General features: G+C 40.7%; 2 protein-coding genes across 5 annotated transcripts in view; one reads left to right on the top strand and one right to left on the bottom strand.

Annotated features, from left to right (window-relative positions):
* hal (histidine ammonia-lyase) overlaps nt 1-6,310 on the top strand; it is a 20,631-nt gene extending 14,321 nt beyond the window's left edge. For 2 of the 3 annotated variants that reach the window (XM_003221064.4, XM_008110842.2), the window contains 4 exons: nt 2,230-2,364; nt 3,473-3,581; nt 3,691-3,760; nt 5,830-6,310. In XM_003221064.4, the coding sequence (XP_003221112.1) occupies nt 2,230-2,364; nt 3,473-3,581; nt 3,691-3,760; nt 5,830-5,982 (467 nt within the window). In that variant the 3' untranslated portion in view covers nt 5,983-6,310. Of the gene's footprint in view, nt 1-2,229; nt 2,365-3,472; nt 3,582-3,690; nt 3,761-5,829 lie in introns of those variants that run through there. The other variant, XR_010006796.1, reaches the window with a different exon arrangement.
* amdhd1 (amidohydrolase domain containing 1) lies at nt 3,907-24,626 on the bottom strand. 2 transcript variants are annotated; one of them, XM_016993739.2, is made up of 9 exons: nt 24,236-24,626; nt 22,281-22,387; nt 20,459-20,523; nt 19,513-19,790; nt 18,970-19,195; nt 14,903-15,027; nt 13,572-13,665; nt 12,713-12,873; nt 3,907-4,067 (listed from the first exon to the last, which is right to left on the bottom strand). In XM_016993739.2, exons 1-9 carry the CDS (start codon nt 24,370-24,372, stop codon nt 4,004-4,006), a joined length of 1,257 nt encoding a protein of 418 aa, XP_016849228.2. In that variant the 5' UTR covers nt 24,373-24,626; the 3' UTR covers nt 3,907-4,003. The 2 variants fall into 2 exon arrangements, with proteins under 2 accessions (XP_016849228.2, XP_003221113.2); XM_003221065.4 differs by lacking the exon at nt 3,907-4,067 and adding an exon at nt 9,006-11,466 and having other exon boundaries at nt 24,236-24,612.

Genomic DNA, 24,626 nt, shown 5'->3' with positions numbered 1-24,626 from the left:
CAAAAAGGTTTCCTGATTTTTTAAAAATGGACTCTATCCAGCTTCACATCTGCCTCATGTAAAACTTGCATTTCTCTCATTTGTAGTTTTTTACATAGTGGCCCCGGCTGAAAGGTGATATGCCATAAATAAGATTATTTTAACATATACAACGGATACATTATTCTTGTCATATAATTGAAACAATGAAAGCCTTGCCATGCCATCCTATGCATATTAGTCAATAATCCTCACTCTTTGTTAAGGGTGTTTTGGGATTATATCCAAAATCATTTCAGTGAAGAGAATCTGTAATACAGTAACTAAGGAATTATTTGAACCCCCTAATAAAGTTCCAGCAATCCTAGCCAGTATAGTCAATGGTGAAGGATACTGGAAACTGGAGACTAATGCCATATGCAGATTCCCACTCCAGCCTAAAAGATAAACCTGGTTCAGATCTCTGCCAACAAACTCACTTGGTAGCATTCAACAAATCACTCTAGTGATCTCTCCTCCAGTTCCAATATGTGAATAATGCTTTACTTAGGACCTCATCATAAGGGCCCATGGATTTGTCGCACATTGGGGTGAATCCATGGGCTCCTGGCAGGGCGTCTGGAGAAGCCGCCACTCCACGCCCCACATTGCCAGACTGGCCTTGCTCCTCATCCCATGGAGGGAAGTATCACCACCAAGTTTCCCTCTATTGATGGGAAGGCAACACTCCACAGTGGCAGCGTGAGCTGCTTCCTCTCCTTTTTTGGCACAGAGCCCGACCAGAAGTGGCTGTGTGTTGTGTGAAGGGCTGTGTGCCGAAAATGATGGGGAAGCAGTGTATGACTGGCAAGTCAGCCCATCTGATGAGGTAGTAAGACTGTTGAAGTACTGAGGTAATGTGTATAATGCTTTTAAAATGAAAGACAGGGGAAAAAATCCCTGCTGGATCAAACTTAAAGATTATTTGTTTAAATGTTTATATCTTGCTTAGTACTGTGGTATATACAGGTAAAAACCATTTAATCCCTTTAATAAATGGATTTTAAATTTAAGTTAAGGAACCCCTGGTGGCGCAGCGGTTTAAACCACTGAGCTGCTGAGCATGCTGATCGAAAGGTCAGCGGTTCAGATCTGGGGAGCAAGGTACACTCCCTCTGGTAGCCCCAGCTTCTACCAACCTAGCAGTTCGAAAACATGCAAACTTGAGTAGATCAATAGGTATGGCTCCGGCAGGAAGGTAACGGTCCTCCATGCAGTCATGCTGGCCCCATGACCTTGGATGTGCCTGCAGACAATGCCAGCTCTTCAGCTTAGAAATGGAGATGAGCACTAACCCCCAGAGTCAGACATGATTAGACTTAATGTCAAGGGAAAACCTTTACCTTTACCTAAATATAAGTTATTTAAACACTCTAAAGAGATATTGCAACGATTAAAACATTTTAATAGGTCAAAACTTCTCAAATCATGTGCAGGTACCTTTGGAAAAACCTAATTAGTCTCTAAAAGAAAAGAGTGTCGATGTCTATCAGATTTCTCATGTTCCCCCACAATATATTGCTTCCATTTAGGGAAAGAAGGGAGCCCCCGGTGGTGCAGCATGTTAAAGCACTGACCTGCTGAACTTGCAGACCAAAAGGTCGCAGGTCCGAATCCGGGGAGCAAAATGAGCACCCGCTGTTAGCTCCAGCTTCTGCTAACCTATCAGTCTGAAAACATGTGAGTAGATCAATAGGTCCTGCTCTGGCAGGAAGGTAATGGTGCTCCATGCAGTCATGCCAGCCACATGATCTTGGAGATGTCTCTGGACAACGCCGGCTCTTCGGCTTAGAAATGGAGATGAGCACTAACCCCCAGACTCGACTGGACTTAATGTCAGGGGAAAATCTTACCTTTATCTTAGGAAAAGAAGATCCTCTCCAGGAGGTTTCAGTCCTTGGTTGGCATATATAAGCAGCAGCACTCCCAGAAGCATCAAGATGTGTGAGTGTCTAGCCAAGAAACCTGCTTAAAGCAATTACCATCCAGAAAGGCCAAATTAGTGTGCACATCCTGAAATAGACAGACAAACCAAAACAGTAGTAGTGTAATTCAAATTGTCTACCCATTGAACCACATGCTCAGATAAATCCTATGTGTTATCAGGCTGATGTACGACAAAGAGAGGTTGACTGTTATTTAAAGCAGAACTTTTGTTTCTGTTATGGTTTGCCCTGGAGGACACCATTTATTCATACTGAACTTTTGCAGTTTCTGAGAATAAAGCCTTGTGCCACCCCTCTTCTGTGGATTCTCTTTCAACCAGTGCTGCGACAGAGGACCATGTATCCATGGGAGGATGGGCAGCAAGGAAAGCACTCAAAGTCATTGAGCATGTGGAACAAGGTAAGACTGGACACCAAGTTTTGTAGAAACAAACAGCATCTAATGATTTTAAGGTTCTATGGAAATCCATTTGGTTGTTTTACTGATGTCAGAGTACCATGGGACAAAAAGATTAGCGGTATGAAGAGACATGAGAAAGACTGACACATATAAAGAACTAGCTGTGCCCAGCCACGCGTTGCTGTGGCGAAGTATGGTGGTATGGGAAATAAAGTATTGAGGAATTGGTGGTAGTTAAGGTAAAGGGTAAAGGTCCAGATAATCCAGTTAAAGCAGATAATAAGATTATATGGGTTATATAGCTGTGTGGAAGGGCCTTGAGTCTACACTGCCATCTAATCCAGTTAAAATCTGATAATCTGTATTTTATAGGCAGTGTGGAAGAGGCCTAAGTGAGGCCTAACTCTGCCTGTCCCCTGTGTGAGTGGGTTGCTAGGAGACCAAGTGTGCGGAGCTTAGCCTTCTAACTGGCAGCAATTGGATAAAAACAATTATTCCTCTCCCTCTAATTCAGACTTTATTTTTCTTTTATTTTTGTTGTATCAACCTAGAGGCATGGATGATGGGTTGTGTTGTCAATTTTTGAGGTTGTGGGATATTTAGTTTTGTTGTTTTGGCGGTCGCCAGGATTCCACCACTCTTTTATATATATATAGATGAAGGACTATCAGTAGAACACACTGCTAAGGAATATAGGTTCCAGTTTCACATGAGTCACCATGGTAGAGCGTATATGTTGCAGAAAAAGCACTAGTTACTTGGCAGTTTTAAAAACATATACATTTATTTTGGCATAAACTTTTATGCACTGCAGCAGACTTCATTATATGCAGGGCATGTTCTGGGCCATATTACTGTAAGTCTTTAAGGTATCAAATGACTAATTTTCACTCTCTCAATCTTTCCTTAGGTTTTTAAAATCTTTGAGCTTTAACCTTCTGCATTGCCAGCTACATAATGTGTCTGTGCAACTAAGTTACCAGTTTTATTCAGTCCATAGTCTCTAAATGTCTATTTGTGTGACATCATGTCCCCCTGTTCTGGTTAACACTGCTTTTGAAGTAATCAAAAATTGACTATGGTCTTCTCCATTGGTTTCATTCATCAGTGTTGGCTGTAGAGCTCCTTGCAGCCTGCCAGGGCATTGAGTTTCTACGCCCCCTTAGAACGACGACCCCATTGGAGAAAGTCTATGACCTTGTGCGTTCTGTTGTCAGGTATGTTAAACAAATACTTCCATAGAGATTGCAACTTCAGAGAACATTGGGCAAATATTAACCACCACCATCACTGGATTTAGACGTTGTTCATTGGGTTTCCCTTCAGGCCTTGGATGAAAGACCGCTTCATGGCTCCAGACCTTGAGGCAACGCACAGACTGCTGTTGGATCAGAAGGCAAGTGTTGACATTGGCAGCTATTGATGTCTGATGGAGAAATACTGCATTTTACAAGTCCCTTTGTATGTTGAACTATGTACCATATCATGCTCATACCCACATGCATTAATGTACAAGATTTTTGTGAAGAGGAAAAGTATATATTATGTAGAGACTTATTGGCTCTTTGGGGGAAAGGTTGAAAGAAAGTTTACTGTTACAGAATAAGGTATCATGTAAAGAACAGACCTATAAATATACTTACTCATGAAAAATGATTGTAACAACGGTATATGAGGAGTTGGAGTGGAAGAACAGTGAGTACCTATCATAAAAGGAAGACAGGTATTAGTACAACTTGATCCAAGCTGAGCAAATAGAATCACATCAGTTTATTTCATATCTGTTTACTCTGCTCTTCAATCTCAAAGCATTCTCACAGTAGCACAGTCAAGCAAACAGTAAGATTGCATATACACTAAATAATTATCAGAACAGTAAAACCAAATCTTAAAACTTAATCCAAGTTACATTAAAACAATATTATTGAAATGGCGTGAAAAAGATAAATTCGGTTCTAGGTATGACTTTTGGAGATGAAGTTCCAAAGGGGATAGAGCAATGCCACTGCAAAGACCTGATTTTGGAACACCAGCTTCCTGATGGCATGATGGCATGGAAACTATGTAAGACCTCCTTAAAGAAAACCACAACATTTGGATAGGATATAATAATAATAATAATAATAATAATAATAATAATAATAATAATAATAATACACTTTATATTCTGCCCTTCTCCCCTAGTGGACTCAGCATTTAATACATAGGGAAACATTCAATGCCTATACAATAATATACAATGAGACACACAAATACAAACAAAGGTAAAGGCTTCTCCTTTCATTTCTGTCTTCTGAAAACGGTGCTCATCTCTTGCTCTGGGAAGGTGCTTTTCTCCATTTTAAACTCGAAGAGTCTGCGTGGTCACTTTCTGATCTGGCAAGATTGCTTGGAGCATCTTTTTGCCTTTTCCCGCTGGAGCGGTACCTATTTATCTACTCACATTTGCATGTTTTCGAACTGCTAGGTTGGCAGGAACCAGGGCTGACAGATGGCAGCTAACCCCATCTAGTGAACTCAATCTGCTAACCTTTAGGTCAGCAATTCAGCAGCACAAGGGTTTAACCCATTGCACCATTGGGGGAGCATGTTTTTGATGGGACATTTAATCTAAGCCCTAAGAACCTAAAAGGTCAAAATTATCACAACAAATTGGAATTGGTTTGAAATTGATTATACAGAAGAGATAACAAACAGCAGAGTATATTCAGCACTTAAAAACAGGTCGTGCAGGGCCTGATTTTTGTTATAATCCTTCTAACATCAGGCCCTATCTTTGATCATGCTCTGTTGAAGAATATACATTATAGCATCCATCTTACTAGATGTAACATTGTTACTCCATCTCAGCCTATTATAGGCATTTGCAATGGATTTCTCATTCAATTCTGCAACGCAGAGCACAAGTTCAGTTTTTAGGTATATTTTCTCAAGTATCACTTTCGCCATGGGGATTGAAGGAGAATGGCATCTGTCTGTGTTCTGCTTATTATTTCTTTATGGAAGTGAATAACCAAAAAATCTAGCCACCACTTTTCCTCCCAGTCCTATCCCATCTATACTGCTATATGAAGCCAATCATGTTGACCAAAACGTACACAATTTTGCTAATTTTAGGTTTCTTTGGAAGGGGAGCACTTCCAAGCAGGTGTATGATATTAAATAACTATCATATGCAAGCTCTACACCAGTCCTTTAAATCCGGCCATCTGATTTTGCAGATTTTGCGATGGACGATCATATAGATATACATATTACAGTTGTTTTGCATAATCCTCCAGATGTCATACTACAGATCCCATTATTGTAATCCAACAGATTTGAAGGGCACTAGTTTAAGAAAGATGTTCTTGGCTCTCTATATAATCTAACAATGTTTTGGACATTCAGTCCAATGTTTAGCCAAGTTTCAAATACAGACTTTACCTTTGCTTCTAATTTTCTGCCTTGCTTTCCTGCCTCTAGGTTTGGGAAGTAGCTGAGCCATACATTGAAAAGTACAAAAGGGAGCACATTCCGGAATCCAGACCCATTTCCCCGACTGCTTTTTCTTTAGCAGCAGCCAAAAACACATTACGCCATCACCACAGCGATTCAGATGAATATGATGAACAGTGACAACAGTTGTAAATGGACTTCAGTACTTTAGTTGTCGAATAACTTTACTTTAAACAGTTTCTCATACTTTAAGCTTAATTCCAAAGGCATAAAAGAACCAAGTCCAAAATCAGAAGTCTGCATAGCCACTGAAAATGTTCTTGGGTACTTTGAATTGTTTTTGCAGCGTGTTGACTTTGTACAAAAAGTTCAAAGCATATATTTGCCTCAAACAGGGTGGATGGGAATGACAGCCTGTGTAGATATAACTTGTTTTGTGACTACAAGAGTGACCACAAAAATTAGGAAATCCAGCTTATAAAAATAAAGATAATCTTGTAATTTTAAAGGATCTTGTCTCAGTTTTTTCAATTATCTCATGACAGATGCTGGGGTGTGGGGTTGATCTTATAGAATGAAAGTATTATATGCTACACTCTTTCATGTAGACATGTAGTTCTATTTATTTATTTATTTACAGTATTTATATTTACAGTATTTATATTAGTTCTATATTTAATCCTGTGTGTTTGCAGCCAGCCCACATACTCAAACAGCAATACAACAGAACTGGAGCTCCAGAAACAAGACAGGAAGCAGTAGAGTAGGATCAAGATTGGATTATAAATAGTGCAGTTAAAAACAGTTCTGCAAGGCATCATGCACTTGGCACCACTGCATACGTCTATGAACTTCTTTGACTGTGGTGCTGTTAAGAAAGGAATTTTCTTGCAAGCAGATCCTCCCCTGGTAGTGTTTGCTACGTATGCACCCAGACCCCATTTTCAGTTGCAGAGCAAGTGAAGCAGTAGGTTGCATGCAGAGACTTCTTCTGAGACTCTTGTTTCAGCCTTGTCACCTGGAACTCAGGCTCAAAGCCATCTTAAGCCCCAAAGGGGCCATTTACACGTGGTTGTGTATATGCATATATACATATGACCCCAATGATGCTTGGATAGTATACCAAACTTTGATTTTTGGAAACAAATGAAGCAATTTGGCACAAAAAAATATAGGCAGACATAAAGGGGCTAAATACCTTACAAGCATCAGATTCTACCTAATTCTGAAAGCCAAGCAGAGTCAGCCCTTGTTAGTTTTTGGATGGGAGACTGCTAATAAATGCCAGGTGCTGTGGCTACATTTCAGAAGAAGGAAGTGGGAAAACCACCTCTGAAGATTTCTTCTCTAAGGAGGCCCTATGGAAGAATTCATGGAGTCACCATAGGTCAAGAGGTAACATGAAGGCACACACAAACAGTTTTAGAAAGAGGTTAGAACAGTGGTTCTCAACCTTCCTGATGCTGCGACCCCTTAATACAGTTCTTTCCTCATGTTGTGGTGATCTCCAACCTTAAAATTGTTTCATTGCTACTTCATAACTGTAATTTTACTATTGTTATGAATCATAATGTTAATATTTGATATGCAGGATGTATTTCATTCACTGGACCAAATTTGGCACATTTACCCGATACGCCCAAATTTGAATACTGGTGGGGTTGGGGAAGGATTGATTTTGTCATTTGGGAGTTGTAGTTGCTGGGATTTATAGTTAACTTACAATCAAAGAACATTCTGAGCTCCAATAATGATGGAATTGAACCAAACTTGGCACACAGAACTCCCATGACAACCCCTGACACCAGAGCCGGCCCAAGGAAATTTTCAAGTGTAAGCGAAAAAGGATTTTGGTGCCCCCCCCCCAAAAAAAACCTCAATCACCGAGAAAGCAGGCTCCGTGGAAATGGGCGATCTGCCCTGCACGCATGCGCACAGGACAGATCGCCCATTTCCGCCCTACCTGCTCAACGCAGGCACAGATCAGCTGGCGATCTGTGCCTGCGTTGAGCAGGCTCCATGGAAATGGGCAATCTGCCCTGCGCGTGTCCGCACAAGACAGATCGCCCATTTCCGCCCTGCCTGCTCAACGCAGGCACAGATCAGCTGGCGATCTGTGCCTGCGTTGAGCAGGCTCCGTGGAAATGGGCGATCTGCCCTGCACGCATGCGCACAGGACAGATCGCCCATTTCTGCCCTGCCTGCTCAACGCAGGCACAGATCAGCTGGCGATCTGTGCCTGCGTTGAGCAGGCTCCGTGGAAATGGGCGATCTGCCCTGCACGCATGCGCACAGGACAGATCGCCCATTTCCACGGAGCCTGCTCAACGCAGGCACAGATCGGCTGGCGATCTGTGCCTGCGTTGAGCAGGCACCATGGAAATGGGCGATCTGCCCCGCGCGCGTGCGCACGGGACAGATCGCCCATTTCCGCCCTGCCTGCTCAACGCAGGCACAGATCGGCTGGCGATCTGTGCCTGCGTTGAGCAGGCACCATGGAAATGGGCGATCTGCCCCGCGCGCGTGCGCACGGGACAGATCGCCCATTTCCGCCCTGCCTGCTCAACGCAGGCACAGATCGGCTGGCGATCTGCGCCTGTGTTGAGCCCAGGCTGCAAGGCCGTTGAGCCAAACGGCGGCGGCGCAGCGGCAGCATCGGCGGCGCTACGGGGGCGCTGTCGACGCCTCGACAGCGCCCCTAGCGGCGTGCGCCCGAGGCGGGCGCTTCAGCGGCCTTATAGGTTAAACCGGCCCTGCCTGACACTTAGCCCCGAGGGTGTGGAAACTGAAATAGTGCCAATCCAATAACTTAAACAGATTCAGACTTTTTAGAGATAATTCATATCATGTAATTTTCCTGCAAGCCAGTATCACCCTTCCTAAAAACTGGAACGACGTCCCCAGCATGGAGATTTTAGGGCCCAGGAAAATGATTCAAACGGCAAACCTGATGGACTGCCATGTGACGTCATGTACAAAAAGGGAGCACAGGGAAGCCCTACAGTATGGACGTTTCATGAACAGTTTAGATCTTCGAATGAATGGAGCCGGGACCAGTTGTTCCTTTAGTCACATCCTGAGCATGGACTGCCATCAGGAGGAACAAAGATAAAGATCAAAATTACCCCAGAGCCAGAAAATATCTTATTGGGTCATTATTACTCCATTCCTCTCTATTTTATTAATAATGTAAACATAGAGAATGCATTATTTGTTTATTTATTTCTCCGCTTTTCTTCTGAATAGGATTCAAAACTGCTTACAGCATAATTTGAAACAGAGAGTTTAAACAGTATGAAATACAAAAGTTCAAAAAGCATTAAACAGCATCTTTAATTAAAATGATATTTTTAGAAGATTAACATTGAGAAAACTTAAAATACACTATGCATATTAAAAGCAGCATGTCCAGTTACACCTCACTCCACTCTGATCAGTCAAGATTGAAGGCTTGTTTAAACACTGGGATCTTTGCCTACTGGCAAAAGGACAACAGAGAGGGGACAAATTGAATCTCTGTCAGGAGGAAGTTCCTAGGAGCAGCTACTGAGAAGGCTCTATCCTGCGTCCCCAGCATCCAAGCATCAGAGGGATGGAGAGAAAGTTCTGGCACAAAGATGGAAAGGTTTGGACAGACTTATATGGGGAGACACAGACTTTCAAATACTTTGGATCTAAGTTGCATAGGTCAAAACCAGTATTCTGAAAGATGCCCAGAAACAGATTGATAACCAGTGAAGCTATTTCAGAAAGGGAGTAATATGTTCCTTGTTACCAGCCCTGGTGAACAGTCCAGCTGCAAAACTTTGAATTTGCTAAAGTGTCTACTCTGGACCCTCGTGTCAAAGACTTTGAGCATCAGTCAGAATATTGTGTCCCAATCCAATCTCTTGGACTTCTCCAGATTAAACATTTCATGATAATAGTTTGATGGTTTCCTATCATTAAAATGCCTCCCATAAATGTCTCACCCACGGGTATTAAAAGGTTTAAGCTACAGTATACCGGTACTTTGGGTCTCGCTCTTTTGCTCCATTCACTGTAACCCCTGAAAATGTATCTGAAACTAAATTTAGCTCTCACGTTAAAGATGCTGCCCCAAACATAGCTCAAAATGAAGTTTTCTGGGGAAGTGATTTTGCCGTATTGTGGGCTGGGAGCTGCTATTCACAGTAAACACAAGCTTGCAACCTTCTTAGGCATATCCTTTATTTATATCCATGGAAGTAGTTTGAATCATAGTTATACCCTGCCTTATGAGAAATCCTGAAGTTATACTAGGATCTTCAGCAAATTGTTTTTTGTGGGGTTTTTTTTTTTGGGGGGGGGGGATATTTATTTATTTATAGTATTTATATTCCACCCTTTTCACCCTGAAAGGGACTCAGGGCAGATCACAGAACACACATATATGGCAAACATTCAATGCCGTTTATACATTGACAAGACAGACAGTTGTACATAGATAAGAGGTATATATAGGCTTTTTCCCATCTTCAGCATCTTGGAGGCTTGTGCTCGGTTCCAGCCATGGGGACAGGGATGGGGGGTTGCTCCATGTCTCTGCCACAGCTTTTTGTTCATAAACTTCATCCTTGATTGAATCGCCGGCATTTTTCTGGCATTTCCTTATGGGTGCCTTACTAAATCCCTACTTTTAAGCGGTACCTATTTATTTACTCACATTTTGCTTTCAAACTACTAGGTAGGCAGAAGCTGGGCTAAAGGCCAGGAGCTCACTCGACCCAGGCTTTGAACTGTCAACCTTTTGGTTGGCAAGATTTACTGCAGCTGGTGGTTAACCTGCTGTGCTAAAGCCAGGCTCTATATAGCAATTATATAGCAATAATGATTTTCTATATCAAAACGGATATAAACAATCACCTTAACAGGAAAAACTAGAGCTGGATTTTCATACATATAAATGTTGATTTCACAGCTTGCCCTGAAAGTGTCAGGAAGATGATTAAAGGCTTTTCACATGCAAGAATACAAGAAAAAGGAAGCTCACAGCTAGGAAAAACCTAGAGCTTTATTTATAGCAAGCACATATACCGTGTTTCCCCGAAAATAAGACAGTGTCTTATATTAATTTTTGCTCCCAAGGATGTGCTAGGTCTTATTTTCAGGGGATGTCTAATTTTTCCATGAAGAAGAATTCACATTTATTGTTGAACAAAAAAAAAAGAACATTTATTATATACTGTACAGTAGTTGTCATCACAAACCAGTATAACCAGACAAACTGTGAATCCTATCAAGAATTTCTTGTTACTACCATTATTTCCATTTACAACACACTATAGTATGTACATTTACCAATCCTGCATGCTCTGGTGTTCTGTTCAGTGGGCACGCTTCCAAACAAAAACTTTGCTAGGTCTTACTTTCAGGGGAGGCCTTATATTTAGCAATTCAGCAAAACTTCTACTAGGTCTTATTTTTCGGGGATGTCTTATTTTCAGGGAAACAGGGTACTACATACAGCTTTTATATAGGCATGAAATTCAGGGTTGTTTGTCTATGTGTCCATTAGAGCTTCTGGCAACAGGAAGTATTTAGAAGTCCAAAGTGCTGTTATTTTTATAAACAACATTTCCTTTTACAATAACATATTCAACCACCTCTTGATGGCCACCAAACTGGTAGATCATATGTTCCCATCTAAAGAGATAATAAAAGAAAAACACAAGTAATCATCCCTTTAACAGCATCTGTTTAGAAACTGATAAAGGAGGAAGCTAAAGAGCCAAGCTACATTATCAACTGAGTTTCTATCTACACTGCCATATAATCCAATTTCTGAATTCAGTTCAGCGCAAATAATCTGAATTCCAAAACTGAATTATATGGCAGTGTAGATCCTGCCAAAGTCAGGCAGAATGCAAGGGGGACATTACTAAAGCTTTCCCATTTATTTCAACAGAAATAACCCCTCTTTGTTGTTGCTTTGTGTGGCTTCAAGTCATTCCCAATCTATGGCAACCCTGTTGTTCAGAGAGTATTTGCTTTTGCCTTTCTTTAAGGCTATGGGATTATGACTTACTTGCCCAAGGTCCCTACTCCATGGAAAGCCTTCAGGGCAATCTTAGGCAAGTCATACTTTCTCAGCCTCAGAGGAAGGACATGGCAAATACCCTCCAAACAAAACTTGGTAATAAAAACATGTGTGTGTGTGTGTTTGTGTGTGTGTGTGTATGTGTGTGTGTATTTATTTATCTAAAGATGCTGGGGAATTAAAACTGATTGTGCCTTTAAGAGCTATTTTTATGGTTTAATTCCTACAAAGCAGCTTAAAGCTTGTTTGCTGTGAGTTTTCTGAGCTGTATGGCCATGTTCCAGAAGCATTATCTTCTGACGTTTCACCCACATCTAATGCAGACATCCTCAGAGTTTGTGAAGTCTGTTGGACACTAGGCAAGTGGGGTTTAGATTTGTAAGATTTGTAGATTTCGCATTGATAATTTCAAAGTTACATACAGTATTAAGTTTTATAGCATAGTTTTTAAAAACAAGGGAAGAGAATGTATTTAATTATTTCAACTGGTATGGCTACTTTGTAGGGAAATAACATAAACATTTTGTGCACAGTAACAAACTTTGACTTGGAATACTGGTTCCAAATAAAAGTTTTCTGAACGAAATACTATTTCAGTTACAATGCTTTTATCTGCCATAGCAGAATGAGAGTTAATAAGTCTTGGCAGCATGAACTGTGTCAAAACATTAAATATAAATCAAAGAGTGGGGTGTTTTCTTTTTAGCTTCTGACTAAAATAATCTGAACTTGGTGAAAATTCAAATAGAAATGACCAAAAAACTTTTTTCTAGACATTGCAATCCAAACAGAATGACTTATTTAATTTATTCTCAATGCAGAATCACACTGGTTAGGCTTTTATATACTTACCTGGGTGAGTTTATGATGAAGAGATCTCCTTGTTTACCAATTTCTATGGAGCCATGCGAGTGCGATTTTCCAAGAGCATAAGCCGCATTGATAGTGGCAGCTGCTAAAGCTTCTTTCATTGACATCTTCATGTTTACACAGGCCAAATGCATTACCATGGGCTAATAAATGAGGGAAAGAAATATCCGAATTTACTACATGCGTGAATTAAACATCAATGAATCAACCAATCAATCAATCATTTCTTATATTTTGGGACCTCCTGAGTCTTCTAACTGATAAGTGAGAGGAGTGGAGCCCATAGTGGCGCAATAAGTTAAACCCTTGTGCCAGCAGGACTGCCTACCGACAGCTCTAGCTCCCCATGCGAACACATGAGAAAAGCCTCTCACAGGATAGTAAATATCAAACATCCAGATGTCCCCTGGGCAATATCCTTGCAGACAACCAATTCTCACACACCAGAAGCAACTTGTAGTTTCTCAAGTTGCTCCTGACACGAAAAAAGTGAGAGGAATCTGTTTCAGAGAATATGGCTTTAACTGTCTTTTTGAAGAAAGCCAGACTTGTCTTCAGCCGTTGGGAAGCAGAACCACACTTTGAAAGCATCTCTTTCAAAGAGATTACTACATGACTACTGGGATTTGATAGTTTGATAAGTAATCCATTCCAATACATAACTGAATTCATGTGGTATATCATTACAGAAAATGAAATAGGAATGTTACCAATTTCCAAGGAATCAATAATCAAAGTAATAAATATCCCAGCTTTTCAGAACTTTGCAATTATAAAAAATATTACCGGTAACTGCTTTGTGTCTGATAACTGATAACTGTCACACACCAAGAAGTCTTACCATGGAACAGCAATAAGCGTTGGGGTTAAAATCACTGCCTAGAGCAACAATCACTCCTTCTTCTAACATTTTTCTAGCTTGAGGTTGTTTTAATCTAAAAAAGAAAAGAAAAGAACCTCAATTACTGCCATTTAAATACCAACGCAAGACATTGAGCCCTCTCAAAAAGACAAAATAAAGACTAAATTCTAATATTGGAAAAGGAAGGCATTTTTGGACCACCTACACAAAGTAATGCACTTTTGGACCACCTGAAAATCCAATGTAATATGTATATTTTGTTTGCATGCCTTCATAATGGCAAATGTTTCATTGGAAATTTCAGGACTAAAATGGCTTTTCAAAATGATGTATCATACACTGCTCAATTGTGGAAATGTTACAATATTCAATAGGACACTCTCAGGTTCGCAGGAGTGCTGCCAGAGATTTTAAGTTTGGATAATTTATTAGGAACACAGTCGAGGAAAGCTTAGCTGCAACTAAATCCAGCTGAAAGCAATGGAAAGACGCTCTGTACAAGTTCATTCATTCAGCCAGGAACAGAGTTTCAGTATGGGTTTAGTATCCTTTATCCAAAATGCTTGAGACCAGAAGTGTTCTGGATTTCAAATTTCTTTTTATTTTGGAATACCCGAATTTGCATACTAAGCTATCTTGGAGATGTGATCAAAGTTGAAACATGAAATACATTTGTTTCATATATACTTTATACACTTGAAGGTAATTTTATATACAGTAGAGTCTCACTAATCCAAGCCTCGCTTATTCAAGCCTCTGGATAATCCAAGCCATTTTTGTAGTCAATGTTTCCAATATATCATGATATTTTGGTCCTAAATTCGTAAATACAGTAATTACAACATAACATTACTGCGTATTGAACTACTTTTTCTGTCAAATTTGTTGTATAACATGAAGTTTTGGTGCTTAATTTGTAAAATTATAACCTAATTTGATGTTTAATAGGTTTTTCTTTGATCAGTCCTTATAATCCAAGATATTCAGTTATCCAAGCTTCTGCCGGCCCGTTTAGCTTGGATTAGTGAGACTATACTGTATATCATATTTAAATACTTTTGTGCATGGAACAAAGATTGTGCACATGGAACCACCAGAAAGCAAGATATTGCTATCTCATCCACTCATATGGTCAATTTTGTTGCTTTTTGGAATCATGGATAAGGGATGCTTAACTTGTAATATGGTGGAAGAGCAACCTCTATCTCCTCAAAGTGTAATATACATTTCCCCAAAATATATTATATGCACCCCAGTACGAACAATAGAATAACCAATAACACCCTCATACATTTTAAAATTACAGTTACCTCAGAATATAGGCAGTGGTTGGTAACAGGACAGCTGCACACTTTGCCCTGGCCATTGCAGTAATACCTTCATTGCTAATTTCTTCTAAGTGGCTTACAGCTTTTGCTCCCAGTTCTGCTCCAAGCTAAATAGAAGGCAAAACAAAGCTTGAAGTAGAAGCTATGAGCAGACAATGGAGATAAAATTATTAAAGGCAGGGTGACTTGCTAGCATTTAGTTTAAAAAAAACCATTTTAAACAGAGTTTGGTAAAGCCTTTTTTTTCAGACCACAGTTTCAAAAATCTTTCATTCAGCATGGTTGAGGGATTCTTGCAGTTTTGGTCCCAACGTTTACTCCTATTGTTTGAAAAGCAATTTGCCACATAGTATGCATTCTGGAGGGGACTAAATACTCTAAAGCAGCAGTTTCTAACCTTCACCTCCCACGATCTGGACTTCACCTCCCACGATCCCTAACAGCTGGTAAGAAGGCTGGGATTTCTGGGAGTTAAAGTCCAAAATAACTGATGGACCAAAGGTTGGGAACCACTGCTCTATGTAGTTCTCAACCTGGGCTCCCCAGATGTTTTTGGCCTTCAACTTGCTGGGATTTCTGGGAGTTGTAGACCAAAAACATCTAGAGACCACTGCTCTAAAGGCACCAGATCCCTGACTGATCTTTGCTTCTAAACAGGGCTAGCTCTGAATAGTACTTGGATGGGAGACTGTCAGGTGCTGTAGGCTATATTTCAGAAGAAGGAATAGGGGGAAAAAACACTGCTATGTATTCCCCACCTAACAAAACCTTGTATAAAATACATAGGGTTACCCTATATTGACAGGTGACTTGAGGCGCATACACATACACTTGCATTCTTGGAAAAAATGCTAGTATTTGAAAAAATTACTTAAATAATAGTTGATCATAGAACTTGAAAACAATGTGTTATAGGAGGTGTGCAAAAACTGATACAAATAATTGCTGATTACATTTGTGCCTCACAATAAACTGTGGTTTAATCACAATTGAGACTTCAGGGTAATAATGATGATCTAGATCAACATTTCCCAACTTGGGAATCGGGACCTCTGGGGGATCGCCAAAGACCATCAGAAAACACATATTTCATAGGAACCTAAATCCCTCCAGTATTTTCTGTTGGTCATGGGGGTTCTGTGTGCCAAGACTAGTTCAATTCCATTGTTGGTGGAGTTCAAAAGGCTCTTTGATTGTAGGTGAACTATAAATCCCAGAAACTACAACTCCCAAATGTCAAAGTCTGTTTTCCTCAAACTCCACCAGTGTTCACATTTGGGCATATTGAGTATTCATGTCAAGTTTGGTTCAGATCCATCATTGTTTGGAATCCACAGTACTTTCTGGATGTAGGTGAACTACAACTCCAAAACTCAAGGTCAATGCCTACCAAAACTCTTCCAGTATTTTCTGTTGGCCATTGGAGTTCTGTGTGCCACATTTGGTTCAATTCCATTGTTGGTGAAATTCCGAATGCTCTTTGATTGTAGGTTAACTACCGGGTATAAATCCCACCAACTTCCACTCCAAAATGACAAAATCACACACACCCAACCCCATTAGTATTCAAATTTGGGCATATCTGTGCCAAGTTTGGTCCAGTGAATGAAAATACATCCTGCATATCTGATATTCACATTACGATTAATAACAGTACCAAAATTACAGTTATGAAGTAGAAACGAAAATAATGTTATGGTTGGGGGTCACCACAACATGCGGAACAGTATTAAGGGGTTGTGGCATTAGGAAGGGTGAGAATCACTGGCCTAGATTCAGATATTATTCGGCCTTTCCCTGCATGACCAGAACTGTTATAGAAACAATTTTTTTTGTGATGTGGATAACAAAGGGAATTGCATTTAACAAAAGAAAAGAAAGATTTCTAAACTTCTCCACTTAGTGGGCTGTGAATAATAGTGAAGGAGTATATTTGCATAGCTAGACAGAAACTAAAGACCTCACCAGATGTCTTTAGGGCTCCATTTTCATGGGCTGTGGAAACGGAGCCCTGCGGGAGAGCCATAGAGGCCATTGCATGATGTAAGGACACTTCTGGTGGGACTTCATGGGACTTCTGCAGTCCACGGAAATGGAACACTAAAGCCGTCTTCAGGAGTCGGGCATTACTTGACTCCAAATGGCTTAAAATGGTGAAAGATGGGCAGAAAACAGGGAAAGGACCTGGGATGGCTGGCCACAGCAGAAGATGGGGAAAGACTATAGAAAACGAAAGAGGACGGTTTCCTCTGCTTTTCCTTGCTTTCTCCTCACCCATCTGATGAGTCCTATGCTTGATCCTATCACACCACACCTACAATGGGAATAATGCAGTCCTCTTGGTATTGCCTAGCTGCAACTTCCAGCTTTCCCCACCAGCATTTATGCTGGCTTGGCTGCTGGGACTTCCAGTGAAAAACATCTGAAAGGATGCATGATGTCTACACCCTGCTAATCTTAATTCATGCTCTTTTGTTTCATACTTGCTTTGCTTGACTTTATATTTGATGAGAGATTTTTCCACCCTCTTTCTCTGAAACACAAAGGGCCACAAGCACACACACACACACACACACACGCATAGATTATTCTACTAACGAGGCATTAAAAGGGGGGGGGGAAATATATTTGAATCTTTCCCAACACTCCTTTGGAATCACAATTCAATTGCAATTAAGTACTGAAAAAATACTACAAAAATTAATATTTGGAGATAATACATAGTAACACCAACAGGTTATACACTCTTCATGGTTTGAAATGTACTGATAGTGCAGAAACAGGAATAATACTAGTCCTAGTGGAAAGAGTCACCAAAGTTCATCTTTTGATAAGCAAAGTCAATGTTTGAAAGGAAAGCAAGATGCAATCACCAAAGGTTAGAATGTCCAGCTTTTCTAGAGACAGAAAATTTATTTTGGACAATAGCTTCCAGAATCCTCCAACCAGAATATCTATCAATCAATCTGTACATAATAAAAGTGAAAATATCTATGTATGCATGTTTCTATATTTCTTATGTGATTTCCAAGATGGCTCTCACATCAAGAGAGTACTGTGACTCCCACCAATGAATTATAGTTCACCCCGCATCCAGAGTGCCCTGTGACTCTCACTGATGATGGGTTTCAATCAAACTTGGCACGACCAGCATGACCAACTTTAAATACTGCTTAGGTCTGGGGGAAATTGGTCTTGGATGTTGGGAGTTATAGTTCCACATCCAGAGAGCACTCTGAACCCAACCCACAATGGATCTGGACCAAACTTGGCACACATATCCACCATGGTCAACTTTAATGACTGGTGTGGTTTGGGAACCATGACAAATGATGATGGGAATTGTAGTTTACCCATATTCGTACACATTTTCTAATGGATCAATTCTTAAAATCCAAAACCAAACAATGAATAATTTATCTTTGTAAAGGAACCCTCAGTGGCACAGTGGGTTAAATCACTGAGCTGCTAAACTTGCTGACTGAAAGGTCGGCGGTTCAAATTTGGGGAGTGGGGTAAGCGCCCGTTGTTAGCCCCAGCTTCTGCCAACCTAGAAGTTCAAAAATATGCAAATGTGAGTAGATCAATAGGTAGAGCTCCAGTGGGAAGGTAATGGCACTCCATGCAGTCATGCCGGCCACATGACCTTGGAGACGTCTATGGACAATACCGGCTCTTCAGCTTAGAAATGAAGATGAGCACTAACCCCCAGAGTTGACATGACTAGACTTACTGTCCGGGGAAAACCTTTACCTTATCTTTGCAAAAGACCTAACCCAGTCATCGCCGGGTGCCTAAATTAGTAATCCTAAATTAGTAATCCATCAAAGTAACCTTTCTAGGGTCTCAGCAGTTGAACTCATCCATCTTTTGTGTTACTTGCTACTTTTTCTTTTAGCTAACTGGAAAATCATAGCATTAGAAGGAGTCCTATGGCTCATCAAGTCCAACCATCTACTCAGTGTAAGATCTCTAGCTACAGCATCCTCAGCAGATAGCTGTCCAAAAGGAACATTCAAAAACAAATGGTTCCCCCCTTTAAGAAATACCTCAGCACTATGCATTGGATGCAGTTCATCCCCATGGAAGTTAATCTGTAATCCCATATCTTTCCCAGCCTGCAGAATTCTTCTGGTGGAATTCAGATCAAAGACACCCTTCTCGCAGAAAACATCGATATTGTCAACATGTATTTCTCCATTAAGTTCAAGCTCCTTCAGCTTAGGGAGGTGGAAGTTGATAATGTCATCAGCCGCTTCAGTGGCCGTTTTACCCCTATAGAAATAGAAAATGTGACAAAGCCATAGCATTAATCTAATGTGATCTGGTTCAGAGAAAACATGACAAGGTCTGCAATAATTGTTTTTCAAACCTTTATAATAATACTTCTGAATCAGAATGATTAAAAAAAACCTACAATTCGCAGTATTTCCCAGCCAGCATGATGCCAACCAACTGGCGATTTTCTCTCTCTTCCCTTCCTTTTGTTTTTGGTAAATATAAAAAAAGAACAACTCAGTGACCCATACAATTTTTATATGCACACAAAAAACAAACATGTTATAGATCCCACCAAGAAAGATTTATATTACTTGGGAACAGAGTGGGCACCACAGTAAGTGGACGAAATACCAATGTCCAGTTCCCTCCTGGCTCGCTCAATCACTCGGAGCATCTTGATCTCTGTTTCAAGATTCAAGCCATATCCACTTTTGCATTCAACCAAAGTAGTGCCAGCTCTCATCATCCGCAGCAGTCGCTGTTTGAAACGCTGGAAGAGCTCATCTTCGGGGGCTTCCTGAGTATGCCTCACGGTGAAATGTATTCCCCCTCCAACTTGATGAATATCCATATAGGAAGCTCCTGCCAACTTAAAAGAGAAGGAGCTGCTCAAGCACCTGTCATTGCGCAAACTACACCTCACAAAGCAGATGCAAGGAATGAAGTCTGGGAGTGCATCTACACAAACTTTGGTCCTCCAGGTGTTTTGGACTCCAACTCCCACAATTCCTAAAAACTGGTAGGCTTATCAACATCCCCCATACATTTAAGGACAACAGCTGAAACAGAAGCAATTACACTATCAAAAAATTTAAAGCAGCTGAAAACATACATCATTTAAACAATCACGCCATATAAGGCCTGTTTCTCTAAAAAATAATTTTCAAAGTCCCATTGAAATAATAATAAATCCTGGAATGTTTTTGTTAATTCTACTTCTTATATGTTCCTTGACATCTGAAGTTGTCCATTCTCTGTTGTTTAGTACACTGTATGTAATGCTACAATATTTCTACTTTTCAGAGTGACTTTTCAGAAATATACCCTTATGGCAGGCATGGGCAAACGTTGGCTTTCCAGGTGTTTTGGACTTCAACTCCCACAATTCCTAACAGCCTACCGGCTGTTAGAAATTGTGGGAGTTGAAGTCCAAAACACCTGGAAAGCCAAAGTTTGCCCATGCCTGCCTTATGGAAAAGGAAGTTAGATGTGAGCAAAAGAAAATATCCCAAACACTCAATAGTTATGCAAGTTTACCTTCATTGAAAACTCATGGACCCTATCACCAGCCCATACAGGATGTGTGTGTGCATCCACCAGACCTGATTTAAAGTAAACACAAAAATACAGTCATTATGCATGATCTGGATATTTCAATTATATTTCCTAGCATTAAGGAATGTATTGCCAATTTTTTGAAATGTATTTTTTGTGAGAAAGGATGAAATAGGTCCATCATGTCAAGTACACTAGACTGTATATTCTGGCAACTACAAACATTGTTGGAAAGGAAGTGATACATATATCTTTTGTAATTTCAGATAAATGATGGGTTTTTAAAAAGCAATTTATGTAACCTTTATGATAGTTAAAGGTAAAAAGGTTTTCCCCTGACATTAAGTCTAGTCGTGTCCAACTGGGGGTTGGTTCTCATCTCCATTTCTCAGCAGAAGAGCCGATGTTGTCCATAGACACCTCCAAGGACTTGTGGCTGGCATGACTGCATGGAGCGCCGTTACCTTCCCGCTCGAGCAGTACCTATTGATCTACTCACATTTGCATGTTTTCGAACTGCTAGGTTGGCAGAAGTTGGGGCTAACATCAGGAGCTCACCCTGTTCCCTGGATTTGAACCGCCAACCTTTCGGTCAGCAAGTTCGGTAGCTAAACTGTTTAACCTGCTGTGCCACTGGGGGCTGGTGGTTAACAGGATAATAAAAATTGCTAGAATATAGATATACAGTAGAGTCTTACTTATCCAACACTCGCTTATCCAACGTTCTGGATTATCCAACACATTTTGTAGTCAATGTTTTCAATATATCGTGATATTTTGGTGCTAAATTCATAAATACAGTAATTACTACATAGCATTACTGCGTATTGAACTACTTTTTCTGTCAAATTTGTTGTATAACATGATGTTTCAGTGCTTAATTTGTAAAATCATAACCTAATTTGATGTTTAATAGGCTTTTCCTTAACCCCTCCTTATTATCCAACATATTCGCTTATCCAGAGTTCTGCTGGCCCATTTATGTTGGATAAGTGAGACTCTACTGTATCTGCAACTATGTACTGACTATCTCCTCATTCTTTTTGGGGGAAATCACATTCAACACATTCTGAATGTGTATCTCATTTGTAAAGGAAAGGCTTCCGGTTCCAAATATTTCTGAATGGGAGAATAGACATTTTGTTAAAATGTCTTTAGAAATGTCCCTGACATAATTCAAGTCATCTGGAGGGTCAGCATCCTTGAGATGGGATGTTGATGTATTATTTTATTTACTCTGTGCCTTTAAAGGCTACCCAACATGCAAAATAGGGGTTAGCCTATGAAGAAGAAAAAGCTTGATATATTTCATTTGTGTGTATTTATTACCCCTATAGGGACAGGGGAGCCCCCGGCGGCGGAGTGGGTTAAAACGCTGAGCTGCTGAACTTGCTGACCGAAAGGTCGGCGGTTCAAATCCAGGGAGTAGGGTGAGCTCCTGCAGTTAACCCCAGCTTCTGCCAACCTAGCAGTTTGAAAACATGCAAATGTGAGTAGATCAATAGGTACTGCTCCGGCTCTTCGGGTTAGAAATGGAGATGAGCAACATCCCCCAGAGTGAGACACGACTAGACTTAATGTCAGGGGAAAACCTTTACCTTTGATATAGGGACAGGATCAGTTTCAAGGAGAATGGATTAGATGGACTTTATGATGTCTTCCAGTTCCATATAATTTTATGATTCTAGCTTAGGGGGAGCCATTAATTTGTATAAAGAGTGGAAATAATTCAGAATACATGTGGACAATTGAAAGTCTCTGTATCTTTCAGTTTTGTGCAATAAAGTCTAGCAAATATACCCACCTGGTAAAATGCACTTTCCTGAACAATCAATTGTTTTTTCAAAAGATGCTCCTGAAAATTGATTGCGAATTATCTTTGCATCACCAGCTGCCTTTATATAGCCATCTCTGCAAGCAAACAACCATCCTCACATTAGTCACAAACAAAAGAGACAAAACTTCAACCTTTTCTATCCTAATCCTAAACCCTTTTCTTGCTTATCTAATAAAGTGCACTACAACTGATTTGTTAAACAAATTTTTTAGTTGTGTTGTTTAAGAAAAAAAACTGAGTTGAATCTACACAGGAACTGTAATTCAATTTGGAAGTGGATTAAAATGAATGGATTTCACTGTACAGTGCCTACACAAGCATCCCAGGAACTGGTTTAAGACTGGGACAGTGGCCACAGTATTTGCAGACTGCGGATTGGAACCAAATCCATGATTTTTTCCCCTTACCCAATCCACTGAGATGCGCTGATGCACATATTCATGTCTGCTTCAGATCCGTGCTGTAATATGGCAGGGCACAGGAAATGAGAACAAAGATGCAGAAAATGAGAGTTCCCATGAGAATGACATAGTTTCTTCTCTTGCGGGTGCTTATTTACTTTCCTGCTAGTTGTGTTTTGGAATTTTTAAAAGTGCATCAGTGCTAGTGGTGTCTTGCTAAACCTTCCACATTTATTAATCTTGAATTCAAACCCTGTATAGAATATATGGAGCCCACAGTGGAACAGCAGATTGAATTGCTAAGCTGCTGAACTTGCTGACCAAAAGGTCGGCGGTTCAAATCCAGGGAATAGGGTGAGCTCCCGTTGTTAGCCCCAACTTCTGCCAACCTAGCAGTTTGAAAACATGCAAATGTGAGTAGATCAATAGTTACTGCTCCAGTGGGAAGGTAACGGCGCTCCATGCAGTCATGCCGGCCACATGACCTTGGAGGTGTCTACGGACAACGCCAGGTCTTCGGCTCAGAGTCGGACACGACTAGACTTAATGTCAGGGGAAACTTTACCATTACCTTATAGGATATACTCTGATCTGCTGTAGTAGATTATTTTTACTTATTTTGAAACTTCTGGTGAGGTTTTTTTAGCATACTGTTTTTGGCTTAACACATCATGCAGTGTGTATTGGGGATGTATGTTTTGTGGACATCCTGCCTTCAAACCTGCTTCAAGCTGCACCCTTGGTCCCATCCTTAGTCAGATGCACTCTTAGTCCCATAATACGCCCTTAATCCCACAGATGCATCCTTACTCCCATAGGTAAGGTAAAGGTAAAGGTTTCCCCTGGCGTTAAGTCTAGTCATGTCTGACTCTGGCGGTTGGTGCTCATCTCCATTTCTAAGCCGAAGAGTCGGCGTTGTCCATAGACACCTCCAAGGTCATGTGGCTGGCATGACTGCATGGAGCACCATTACCTTCCCGCCGGAGCGGTACCTATTGATCTACTCACATTGGCATGTTTTCAAACTGCTAGATTGGCAGAAGCTGGAGCTAGCAGTGGCCGCTCACGCCGCTCCCGGAGTTTGAACCTGGGACCTTTCGGTCTGCAAGTTGAGCAGCTCAGTGCTTTAACACACTTCGCCACCGGGGCTCCCATAGATGCACCCTTAATTCCATAAACCCACTGACATCATTGGGAGACCTATTGGTTTCAGTGATTTTAGATCCCACACATAAACTGACATTTATCTGAAATATAGATATAGATGAAATAAAAGTAATGGCCAAATAAATTCACCAGTTAGAAGAAAATTCATTCTAAAAACCATAAACTCCACTTTTTATCAATCAGTTATGCTTTGAATAAAAGGAACTGGCTTTACTAGGCAGAGTAGTTTGCTTTTTCTGTTAATCAAAGTAATGAACAGTATATTCATTGAGTACTGGTAAGTTTATTTCCAGCCAGACTTTCCCCCTCCCCATTTCCCCATAATAACCAGCTCTACCATTTGAGACCACTTACTTGCCAATCACCACACTGGCGTTTTCCAGCACCGCCAGATGTTGCATGCCAGCCTCCAGGAGGTATTTCTCACCTTGGGTGCAGACCAGTACTAACTCTTTGGCACCTTCGAGCAAGAGCTTGTATTCGCCAGCCATTGTGTCGCTCTCTCCAAACGTGTAGCCAAGCTAAGCAAGCCAGATGGGAAAGTGAGACAAGAAAGGCTTCAGTAGGGCCAGGAGAGCGGCTTAGAGTTTTCCCAGTCAGGCTCTGTCTCTCTGTCTTTCCTCTAGAAGTGTTGTTTCATTTGTCTTTAGACTGCTGCATTCACTGGCAAACAAACACATACGTTTCATAATCAACAGAGGGAGGCTCAGCTGCATACAAAAAGTCATGCAGGTTGAAAAACTAA

Source organism: Anolis carolinensis, chromosome 5, assembly GCF_035594765.1.
Source record: "Anolis carolinensis isolate JA03-04 chromosome 5, rAnoCar3.1.pri, whole genome shotgun sequence".
NCBI lineage: Eukaryota > Metazoa > Chordata > Lepidosauria > Squamata > Dactyloidae > Anolis > Anolis carolinensis.
The sequence above is the reverse complement of the archived record's forward strand: the minus strand, read 5'-3'. Positions and strand labels throughout refer to the sequence as shown.

What these genes read in the sequence shown, in the direction of transcription:
- amdhd1 (XM_003221065.4), bottom strand. Translation starts at nt 24,372, where the DNA reads ATGGCTGGCGAATACAAGCTCTTGCTCGAAGGTGCCAAAGAGTTAGTA. An exon ending in TCCATGAGTTTTCAATGAAG is followed by an intron (nt 19,791 to 20,458) that starts GTAAACTTGCAT and finishes TTCTCTTTTAAG; the next exon opens with TTGGCAGGAGCTTCCTATAT. An exon ending in ATCCAATGCATAGTGCTGAG is followed by an intron (nt 15,028 to 18,969) that starts GTATTTCTTAAA and finishes CCTTCTATTTAG; the next exon opens with CTTGGAGCAGAACTGGGAGC.